This window comes from Monodelphis domestica, chromosome 3 (genome assembly GCF_027887165.1).
Source record: "Monodelphis domestica isolate mMonDom1 chromosome 3, mMonDom1.pri, whole genome shotgun sequence".
Taxonomy (NCBI): Eukaryota; Metazoa; Chordata; class Mammalia; order Didelphimorphia; family Didelphidae; genus Monodelphis; species Monodelphis domestica.
The window spans coordinates 376,705,034-376,717,244 of NC_077229.1; the positions used below are offsets into that span (position 1 = coordinate 376,705,034).

The 12,211-nt window shown below is 37.0% G+C and overlaps 1 protein-coding gene and 1 long non-coding RNA gene across 10 annotated transcripts in view; one reads left to right on the top strand and one right to left on the bottom strand.

Annotated features, from left to right (window-relative positions):
* TRIO (trio Rho guanine nucleotide exchange factor) overlaps positions 1-12,211 on the bottom strand; it is a 539,234-nt gene that overhangs the window by 40,847 nt on the left and 486,176 nt on the right. For 5 of the 9 annotated variants that reach the window (XM_056824283.1, XM_056824286.1, XM_056824285.1 and 2 more), the window contains 3 exons: positions 8,798-9,090; positions 7,008-7,178; positions 3,876-3,971 (listed from right to left, as the gene is read on the bottom strand). In XM_056824283.1, coding sequence (XP_056680261.1) covers positions 3,876-3,971; positions 7,008-7,178; positions 8,798-9,090 — 560 coding nt within the window. Of the gene's footprint in view, positions 1-3,875; positions 3,972-4,099; positions 5,028-7,007; positions 7,179-8,797; positions 9,091-12,211 lie in introns of those variants that run through there. The other 4 variants (XM_056824289.1, XM_056824288.1, XM_056824291.1 and 1 more) reach the window with 1 other exon arrangement.
* Positions 3,894-7,559, top strand: LOC130458471 (uncharacterized). Its single transcript, XR_008917794.1, has 2 exons — positions 3,894-3,983; positions 7,114-7,559. It is a non-coding gene; the product is annotated as an uncharacterized LOC130458471 (long non-coding RNA).

Here is a 12,211-nt window from a genome sequence, read left to right on the forward strand (position 1 = left end):
CAGAGACAGAGAGGGAGGGAGAGAGAGGGAGAGAGAGAGAGAGACAGAGACAGAGACAGAGGGAGAGGGAGACTGAGAGAGGCAGAGAGAGAGACAGAGAGACAGAGAGGGAGAGAGGGAGAGAGAGAGATAGAGAGAGACAGAGGGAGAGGGAGACTGAGAGAGAGACAGAGAGGAGACAGAGAGATAGAGAGAGAATGAGAGAGAGTGACAGACAGAGAGACAGAGAGGACACCAAGGTAGCAGTTGGGGCAGAGGTAAGCTACAGTAGAAAGGAACAATGAGACAAGGCTGTGTGAACTGGTAGTCACTGGAAACCTTTCTGGAGAGAAGATGTGGCCTAGGGAGGTGGGGATGATACTTAGAAGATTATCCCAGTAGTGAGGATGATAGATAACAAGTAATGGTGCATGTCTTAGAGCTGGGGGGGAAGGGGGGGGGAAAGAGTGTGGTAGGGACAAAAGAAGCGAGAGGGCAGATAAGGGGGAGAGGCAGTGTCCTGGGGCTACAGAGCATCTACTCTCATTCTGGGGGCTCGGCAACAACGTGGAGGCTGGGAACACCAGAGATGTAACAATATCAGGACACAGGGGGATAGAGAACTGTCTTTGGAAGCAGGAAGACCTGAATTCAAACCCAGCCTTAGACAACTACTAGCTGGGTGACCCTGGGTAAGTCATCTAACTTCTCTGTCTCAATTTCCTTATCTACAAAATAAAGAGAATAACAGTACTTACCTCCCAGGGCTGCTATGAAGATCAAATGAGAGACTACTTCTAGGCACTTTGCAAATCACCAAATGAGGACAATGATGATGATATGTGATACAAAGACCACTGAACTTAGAAACTTATTTGAACTCTGGCCTGTTATTTACTATTACTAGCTTTTTTTTTTTTGGTGTCCTCTCTGTATTTCAGTTTCCTTTTCTTAAAATGAAGAAGTTGCACTAGAATCTAATATTTTTTCCATCTCTATCATGAGTTTCCTGGGACAAACTGCCATATAATGTGAATCTTGGCTGCTGAGTTTAGAGTTTTGGTTTTCTTGAACATTAGCTATTTAGGAACTGAACCACACCCCAATGAAATAATAGGCAGCATTTTATAGGACATACCATTCAGCCTACACAGACAAAAAGATGTGGCCACCCTGGAAATGACCTCTTAGGAGATGAACCAGAAGAAAATGAACAAGGGTGATTCGCGATCTGTGGTGAGAAGCCCACCACGGGGGAATACATACAGCAATGATTCAGACCCATAGGATATGGAACATTAGGATGAGTCACCTGCCAATGGAAGTTTTCATTTATTAAAACCTGCCACAGGGACTATTGTTTGGAATTAAGCCACATTTGGTCCATGTTTCAAAAATGAGGTCAGAATACAAACGAAACTGTCTTGGAGAAGAAAGCAGAAGAGAGTATTGTCTAAATAGAGATGATTCTTGCCATATTGTTTAAAGTTCTCAGAAAACTGAAAGATTATTGGAAATGACTTAAATAAAAGATTGAAATTAATTCTATCATGCTAAAAGAGAGGAAAATAACTTTATTAGGATCATAGGATTTTCTAAATTGAAAAGATCTTAAAAATAATTTAGTCCAAACCACTGCTTTTAGGGGGAAAACTAAGGTTGTCAACCAGCCAGAGCACCTTAAAGGGAGAGAATGATACAGTAAAATTTAAGGTCTGCCAGAATTAGAGAAAGGTCAGGATTAAAGAAAATTTTTTAAAAATGCTATTTTAACATATTTATGTACATTAAATAGAAGTGGCAGTGTTGATACATCTAGAATCTCAGGTGATTTCCTTAAATGAATAGATAAGAATGATTCTAGTAATCACATAACTGATTATGAATTACTATTCCCAAAGTACTTAATGGTTTTGAAATCACTTCATATTAAACATATAATGAGAGAATGGAATTCAATTTGCCCTTTCTTTACATATAGCACCAGAGTTAAATTCAGCCTAGTCCTTTCTGAAATGGTACAGATATCTTAATCAGTGGAGTAAATTTCTGAGTGATGTAGAACTAAATACTTTGATTTATTCAGTAAAATAAGACAGCTTATGAAAGTGTGGAAAAAATTTTTTGGATAAAATGTAATGGCAAGGAACTCAATAATAAAACTAAAACTAACTTTCTCAAGTGTGGGCTTTAGAAATTGAACATCAGCATTCATGTGTCATTTTCAGTGTTTTAGGAAGAGGACCGTAACAGATCTTGGAAATCACTATTTCCCTCTTTGAAGAAGAAAAATATCCTCCAGGCTGATTCATCTCTGCAAGAAGCCCACTTTTGTTAACTGCTGACCTGGAAAATTTAGCCAACTCATTGTTAGTGTTCTTCCCTTTCTCAAATTTTCATAGAACATTTTGGTTCCTCCCTAGCCCACATCACTCCCTATGCTTGTGGCTATACTAATCTGTGTAGAGACTGAATACAATAAACAGAGTACAAGTTCCTTAAGGGAAAGGATCATTTGGTTTTGTAACCCCAACTCCCAGCATAGTCACTTGCACAAAATAACGTTGCACAAAGGAAAGTTTATTGATTTGACTTAATTCTTATTTCTGCTTCAAATTAAAGGCCACACCCAATAAATGACAGTTGGATCAGGAACTGAACTTCCCTTAATTAGATAATTTACAAATTCTTTCCCATCTTGTGCAGGGGCAACTATTTGAAAAAGATGTTGGTTTGAAGAACATGCATAAATAAAAAAATTATTTTAAACCCTCACCTTCTGTCTTACTATCAGTTCTAAGATAGAAGAGTGGCAAGAGCTAGGCAATGGGGATTAAGTGACTTGCTGAGGGTCATATAGTTACAAAATGTCTGAGGCCAGATTTTAACCTAGGATGTCCTATCTCTAGATCTTGTCTCTATCCACTGAGTCACTTAGATATCCTAGAAGTATATGATAAAAAACTCTTCCAACTAGACCATGACATAAATGGTTTTTAGTTTACTCTTTGCTGTCTTGGCTTTGATATTGTCCCTTATAATTCTATAATAAAGTCTAGGAAGTGAGAAATGGATATGTATGAATTAAGCATAACTAATTTGATCTTTATTTTATTTTTTTGTCTGTATTGCTCAGATTAATGTATTTTGTTTTTACAATCACCTAAATGTATTTGAAATAAGATAGATGTCTATACTAGTCTTCCTATGTACTTTTCAAAACAGGTGATTCAGCTATAAATAAGTATCCAGGAAGAACATTTTAAAAGAAATATAATAGTTATCTCTTGATATAGTGCTATGTGCCAGGCAGAATGTGAGGTGTTTTACAATTATTATTTCATTCGATCCTCACAACGACTCTGGGAAGAGCTAAAAATTATCTCTGTTCTAGAGATGAGGAAACTGAGGACCATAGAGGTTAAGTGACATGCCCAAGTGACAGCCAGTAAGTGTCTCAGATGATTTCTGATCTTTTTCATTCCAGGCCTGGCATTCTTCTCTGGCCACTGTGCCTGTACAAAGGAGGTACCCTATAAATTGTTTGCTAAGTGACTAATAATTTCTAGGTAGGAAAACTAAAGAAATACTAAGATGTCAATTGATTTAAATCAAGTCAGAAAGGAAAGGCTTTAACAGTGGAAATGAGAAATGATCTTTAACAGATAAGGAAATCATAAAACTGTTTGAGGGAGTTGGGGATGGTGGCACATGGCTCCCAAGCAACATAGCACAGCATCTTTTCAAATTGTTATGGGGCTTGCTCAAAGGGCTGTCAAATTATGGATGCATTTCCTGGTGAAGAAATGTGCCAAATAAGAAGTGATCTAAATTTGGATGCATTCCTTCATGATGAGACATGTTTGCTCTGCTGGGAACCTCATAGCCAGACTTACCATTTTACTTTTCACAAGCTCTTCAATGGCACTGACGAGCTCTGCTGCGCTGGGTGTTTCGGAGCTAGTGGGACGGACCAACAGCCGTGATGATGTCTGTGGAAAAATGTAAGGGGGAAAAAAGAGGGAAGGGGAGGGAGGAAATGCTTCTAGTTTAGTCACTCAACACACAATAATTCCTTCTGCAAACATCTCTTTTTAAGTAATTCCAGACAGAAAATCCATGAGTTTTAGTCTTTTTTTATTTATTTAAAATCATCCTTTCCAATTTACAATATTCAGACATGAAATATTAAGTGAATGCTGATCTGGGATACATGTGGAAAGCAGACCATCTCTGTTTTAAATGGACAATCTAAATTCATAATGATTTTCAAACAAGTGATTGGGTATGGGAATAGGCTTAGTCTAACTTTCTCAAATAATTCCTACATAACATATAAAAGGAAAAATGTACAATACCTGATAAGTTAATATAATAGAGACTTAAAAACATTCTAATGTGCAAGTCCTTGAAAAACCAGAAAAAGAAAAATGACCACAAAGTGCATTTACTGTAATTCTTCAAAATAAATAAATAAATACAAGGAAGAAAAGGGGCTGGGGCACACTGACCAGACTGGGAAGAGAGGGGGGAACAAGCTCACCATTTTCTGTGCCATCCATTTTCCCCAGTGAGTATTGCAGAGTACAGAAGATCTCTGGCCTCACAAGCTATAAATAAGGTGCCAATTTATGGCTAGAACTGAGGGTAAAAGGAGTTGACAGCAAAGGAGTCTGGGTAAGGGGCCATTAAGTTCCGTTTCAGTAATTAGCAAACATGATGGGTTTGCAGATTACTTGTATCATTCAATAACTGGAAACTAGAAAAGGGTATATAATATGAACCTCGCTTCATATTAAGGACAGCACAGATGCATGCAACAGAGGTAAAGCTGTCCTGACATTATGTTCCTGGACAAAATGGACACACACAAGTTTGTACATTTACAATGATGCTTTAAAATATATAAATCAAAACATGCGCTTTGGGCAATAAAAGTTGATTTTTCTAATGAAAGAGGAATACGGAATGAAGGAAGGAAAATAATTTCAAATGGAAAGGTAAGGAAATTGAGCCAAAGCAGACACAGAACACAAATCAACATAGTGCTGCGGTGAGAGTTTACAAAAAAAGAGAAAACAGAACAAAACAAAAAATTAGTCACATGGTAATAAACTAGCTGTCTAGAAACATCACTATACTTTTATTTAAAAAAAAAATAAGGTCTTATCAACTTCACTCAATGAAATATAATAACCAATAAATGATTCTACAAAGGAGAAGAATAATGATGTTTTAAATGGAGAAAAAAATGATCTCATTAATTCTATTAAGATAATACTGCCTGGCAACTATTTGTTGTTTAGAAAACCACAGAAATTTAAATAGATATTTTTCTCCTTTTAAAATAGAAGTTACTTATAACATTAATGAGGACAATTACTTAGCCTGGAGGCAGACAGAGAGACAGCATGGGCCCAATTTCACGTTTAGTTATGTGTACTAAAATGGCTACATGGTGTCTTGCCTCGGTTTCTCCCCCTTCTTTTTCACTCAACACACAGATATGTGTGTGATTGCACACACTCAAGACATGCACAAAAAAGTCAAAGGAATCAAACCCAAACTAAATTTTTTAACTTACAATGTTTTTATTTTTCCTAAGAAGTGTGGCTCTCCTAACTTGTACTAGATTAAAAAAAAAAGTGGGGGGGGGGGAGAGGCATGTGGGAGAAAGAGAATCCCCAAAGAAATGTGGCTAAAAGGGTTTGAATTTAGATTATATTGGCTCAATTTGGCCTTGGCAATAATTCCCTGAAGATATAGTTGTCAGTGACTGGATTGGGATAGATCTTAGTTCAGCAAACATGCAGGAAATTGATCTAGGCACAGTACAACAAAAGATGTGGCAATCCAGCAACTGACTACTTTGGTGATGATCATGATCATTGGGGGGAAAGGACAGAAAAGAAAGAGAAAAAAAAACAACTGTTGAAAACATCTGCTTCACTCAGAAATGTTAGTCAGTGCCACCACTCCCTCCCCTGCAACCCACTGGGGGGGAAAATCACCAGTAGTGACTTCATTCTACAGTTTTCAACACTTGAAAATTTTAAGCAGCAAATGGGGAATCAAGTGAGAAAGGACATTCAAATTGTTATTTATCAAATTTCCATTTCGGTATGTTTGTTTTAGGGCTTCATAACTGGGCTATATATAGTAGAGTATTTGAAAAATAAGTCTATTTGGATAATATTTCCCCAAATTCATTCAAGGTAAAGGCTAGGAATTTTAGGAACATTTATGTACTCCTATAATAATCTCTCAAAATGAACATTTGGGAATAGCATGTTGTTTTCACAGATTAATGACTTTTGGCATGTGGGAAAAAACCAATTAAACAAGAGCACCACAATTTCATTTTGAAAATAAAAATCTATACATAGCAGTACCCAATGTCTTGGAGAGAGTGCAAACAAAATGGGGAAATGCATATTTTTCTAGACTGAATTATCTGCTGTTTTGCAACTTTCATAAAAAACTGCACTTTATTTTGTCAAAGACTACATTCATTAACCTGAAAAAATGACCTAAAATTAGTAAATCAAAAACCTCTGAAAGTCCTCAATTTGTCCATACTTCAATAGCCTAGCTTTCTAAGCAGACAACCAGTAGAAATATAAGGGAAGAAATACTACTATATATAGAAGAAAATTAAATTAATTTAATCATGAGGCAAGCATCTGAACTTGTAGCTTGAGAAACAGATAATGTATTTGAACCATTAAACCAGTTTCTTCTTTCAAATCTGTACACACGCACATGCACACACACACAATCCCTACTTTTTGTAGGTATATATTTATATATTCTATGTCTACCTCTCTAATGTAGAAAACAAACTATGCATGTCTGTAGTAGCTGCAATTTTCATAGATTTCTTTCATGCACTCCCCCAATATTTTGTCTGTTTTATTGATTTTACAAAGGCCCAACAAATAATCCCTCTATAAAGTAAGACTAACCCCTGCTCAGGTGTGACAGTCCTAACCTGGCTCCCAGGGAAGTACCCTTCCATATCCTTTTACCTTATCATCCTGGGAGTCTGGCTGAAGGAGGCTGTGCTGCTGAATTGCCATTGGTGGTGGAAGAGGAACTGAGTCTGCACCCTCTTCCCCTTCTTCTTCTCCACAGCTCTGCATTCCTGAAGAGGAGGACTTGGAGAGCGTGCCACTGCTGAGCCCCTCGTTGCGACCTCTCTGCAAGAAAATAGGAAAAGCCTTTATGACCTCCTGGGCCACTGTTGTCATCATCAGTTAATCTCTGATGAATGCCTAAAGGCCACATAGGAAGAGTAAAGCAGAAATCCAGAAGAAAGATAGTTACTTGACATTAGCAGTAACTTTTTGTCCTCTTCCTTCAATTCATACATTTTGTGTCTTGTTTACCATCTTAGAAGAGGGAAGAAGTCATCAAGTGGGCTCTAGTTCTTTCTCTTTTTAATGTACATCTTGTTTGATTATATCAGTCAAATCCTGTCCCATAACCTCTATTATTCTGCTCCTGGTTACTAATAATATATTTCCATAAAAGATCTATTAAGCAAAACTACCGAATAAAGCAATTGCAACTTAAAAGATCTCTTTTGAAGGGAATTATTCACTTAACACCAGAAATAAGAAAAGTTCAAGGATCAACCTTGTTAGGCTAAAATTTCATGGAAATAATGATACTGGCTAGAGAGGGAAGAAAAGTTAAGATTATGTATTGAAAATATAAATTATGAATCTCAGTCTTTATCATTGTCTTAAACTTGGCAAAATTAGGACTTTAGAGGCTACTAAGCAGATATAATTGGTAAGTGAATTTATAAGACAAATGCGTGTAGAGAAACACAAACTATCCAAATCAAAGGTATAATTACACATGGGAAAAATCTTTAGCAAAAGTACATATGTGCAAGAGAAATTAAATGACACATCCCTTATATCCTTTCCTCTTCATTAAAGCTTATGAGGGATTTGGGAAAACACATACAATAGTTATTATCCTTTTGTCCATGACAATGAGATTTCCCAAGGCAGGGAATACTGATGCCCCCAATGCTGAGGATGGCAGGGCCAGATTAAATAGGTATTAACTGTTCTTTCCTGTGGAGTTTCCTGATTTTCAGGAGGAAGGGAAGTGAAAAATCTCCTGACTTAATTAAGTATGTTTGTCTCTCAAGGAGGGGAATGTAGTGTTTGCTGTTGGGCTAGCTCCGAAAACTGATTTGATACTTCTCTCCATAGGATAGCATAGAAATTGAAGAAAAAAAACAGGAAGAAGAAAATAGTCCATGCATCCTTCCTATTAAAATCTAAAACAAAACAAACAAAATCCAGTACTTTCTCTGAAAATTCTGTATCTGGTAGTGCTATAGGGAACCTGGAAAAATGATAAACTGATGGAATGCCAAACTTTTTGCAAGCTTGAGTAGCACTTTCCAGCCCTGTCTGTGAGCTAATTGTGGAGAGGGTCTTGGACAGAACGGCCTGCAACACACCAATATTTAGGATTATGACTAAGCTAGACATGGCAGCTGTCACTAGGACAAGCCTCTCATTATCAGCAAAAACCATGTCAATGGTGGTGAACAGGCTGAAATGGCAGCAAGTGCTCTGACAGCCACTGCCCTCCTTGTCCACACCACAGAGGCCAGTAGGAACGTAAGGGAAGGGATGATTTGGCACTACTCTGTATGGGGGAAGAGAATCAAATTAATTTAATCATGAGGCAGACATCTCCAACTTAAAGTAAAAACCCAAGGATACAAGGCCTTTTGATTTTCCTAAGGTAAATCTTAGTTCTGATCTGTAGCTCAAAGGAAGATACTAACCTCTTCTATCGTCTCATCCTGTGGAGTGGCAGCACTGTCATCAGAGTCCTTCTGAGAGCCGGCGTCTGCACTCTTACGCACTTCTCTGCTCTTCTTGTGCTTGTGGGCAAGCTTTTTCACATGCCCATCTGCCTTTCCACTGCTGAGACGCCTCACAGGGCTGGTGAGCCACTTCCTCAGGGTATTACCTGGACGCTTGGGACCTGGAGAACTCTGTGCCCCAATCATATGGGGCTGCAGTGATGTGACTGAAGCAGGAGGGCTGGCATCATTACTTGAGACAGAGAGAGAGTCTGAAAGGGCAAAGGAAGAAGTTGTGGTTTAAATGGAATGTCCAGAAGATCACTGTGCTCCACAGTATAGTCTTGAAAAGAAAGAAAAAAGTTCAAAGCAAATATGATTTGAGAAGAAAATATATTAAGTCCCAACAAGATGCTACTTTCACACAACTTAAGAATTCTTAGGAACTTGCTTTTGTTCTTAACTTAAAAATATGAATGATAAAGAATAGGTACTCAATTGATAATGAAAAATGAGAGTCACAAGGATATCACAGTACATTTATTTATGCCCAGTTTCCTTTGCCAACACATGAAAGAGAAAATCTTGAAAAATATAAAATGCTATCACAAATGCTGAAGGAGGTACCTAGTCTAGTCTGTTCTGGTTGAAGATGATATATTATTAGCCAACTGACTCACCATCAGTATGGTGAGCAACAATAGTACTCTGTAGAGCAGGGTTTGATTTACATCTATTAGATCCAGTTTCTTTTGTGACCACAGAATTTACAAGGTTATTAAACAATTAAGCATGTTGCCAGTGTCTAGGAAACAAAGGGAAACTAAATAGCTTGACTTTATTAACTCTCTGTTATGATTAAACTAATCTGTAAAACACCTCAAGAAGAATATGATGAAGTTCAACACATGCAATACAGCATCATAGCAGAGGCTACTTAGTACATTTACAGATAAAGAAACTGAGGTCGGGGGGCAGCTGGGTAGCTCAGTGGATTGAGAGCCAGGCCTAGAGATGGGAGGTCCTAGGTTCAAATCTGGCCTCAGACACTTCCCATTTGTGTGACCCTGGACAAGTCACTTGACCCCCATTGCCTACCCTTACCACTCTTCTGCCTTGGAGCCAATACACAGTATTGACTCCAAGACGGAAGGTAAGGGTTTAAAAAAAAAAAAGAAACTGAGGTCCATGGAAGTTAAAGAACTTTCTAAGGATGTGCATGAAGAAAATGCCAGAGATGGCACTTGAACCCAGGTCTTCCAAATTTGGAGACACTGATCTTTCCTCTGAACCACACTATCTTTGTTTTAATCCATGGCAGAGCAGGTAGAAATGTATAAAAAATCTTCTGAAACCCAAGAAAGCCTCCTGTGAAAGCAAGAAATTCTTTTGTCCTAAATAACAGAAAATCATATCACAGAAAATATTTTCATCAAATTTCAAAAGCTAATTATTTCCTGTTAAGTCCATAGTCTAATAATTTTTCAACAAAAAAGTGACCAAAATTTAGCTGACACCTCAAACTTTGTGCGTGTTTCTATGATGGTACTTTATGATTTGAAAATTAAAAGCTCAAATGGCTTTTCCCACAAACTCATAGACTAAGGTTTTAGCCACAGTTCAAATAAAATAAAATATTTTGCTTTCTAGGTCTGGGCCAGCAAAGTAGAATAAAATAATTATATTTCCTCTTTAATCTTTTCTATGTGTTGAGAAAGAATAAGTAGAAATATTTAAAGGCCTTTGAAAGTAGTCCTTTACACCAATACTTGGATTAGACGTATTTACCTCTGCTGCACTAGAGGCCTTTATGGTCTTCAATGAAAAACAAGAGAGTTAATCCCTTCCCAATCTTGTGATTACATGTACATAGAACCAACAGCACTTTCCCACCAGCATTCCAGACACAGGGACTAGACAAGGGTTCTCCTTTTTGCCCAATCTGTGAAGTGTCAGGTAGTGAAGCATTCATCAGCAAAGGGTATAATTTTCTATAAACAGATGATGTATTTTGAGGATGATCACCATTAAGCTTAAAATCTAGCTCCCCCTCTCCCCCCCCAGGCTCCATTAACAATTCACCCAGAGTTCATTTTTAGTTTTCTGTGTTATTAGTGATTCTATGAACAGGAATAACTCGAATCCAGAAAATTCAAGATACAAGCCATGTTTAGTTGAGTTAACTCCTTTGTATCATTAAGCAGAAAACAGTTAGATATTACAATATATCTCAACATCTAAAGATTTGTTTTTTTCAAATGTGATGACAATTGAAATGGCAGTAGGAGAAAAAAAGTATTTCAATGTTCTAAATACTAAATTGATCACTCATTAATTAATTCATTCAAACAGTATTTATAGAGATGACTAGGTAAGAAGAATGCTTCTAGGTACTAGGGGTAGGGGTGGGAAAATTAAACAAAGTTCCTAGGCTCAAGGAGTTTATAATCTAGTAGCAAAGAAAATTTAAAATAATCACACCAGGAAATGTGAAAAATATTTAAAAAGTGAAATGTTACATATATATTTAAAGGCAGGAAGGATTCCATCTTTTTTAATAAGGAGAAAAGATAAGGAAAGTTTCATGAAGGAGATGACAATTGAGCTGGGTTTCAACAGAACTGGGAGCGAAGTAAACACAAGTTAGCTACAATTGCAACACATCAAAAGAATTGTTATTTACACATTTATTCCTGAATGTATTTAATCACCTGAATTCTGTATCACTAAATATTTCAACAAATAATATAAACAGTTACTATGTGTAAAGGTACAGTTGTGTCAGGTGCTGTTGACATCAGGGCAGAAATAGAACAGGTTCTATTTCAAGAACAAAAAATGAATTAGAAATGCAAAATGATTTCAAGAAGTAGAGAATACTAACAGTTGGGGATGAGGGAAAATCAGGAAAGGTTTTGTATGGCACCTAAGCTGTGATTTAAGGAAGATAATGACCCTAGGAAATGAGGAAAGAGTACATTCCACACATGGAGGCCAGACTGCACAAATCATGGAGGTAGGAGATTATTTTGTCTAGGAAGCAAGAAGTATACTTTGGTAGGAATAAAGACACTTTAAATAGGGAGAAATAGGAAATGAATGGAAAGTAACCAATTGTGTAAAGTTTTTAATGTTGGGCTAAGTATATTTTATACTAGAGTCAGTAAGGAACCACTGAAGACTTGTGAGTAAAGAAGTTGAGTCATTTATAGATCATGTAATGATATTGAAGATTTAATATTATGTTAAATATGAAAATAGCTAACATTACATAGCACCCACTATTTGCCAGGCACTGTGCCAAGTTATTTAATCCTCGCAATAATAATATGAAGAGCCATTATTATCTCCCATTTCTAAATAATAACATTACTATATATTAATAATGTATGA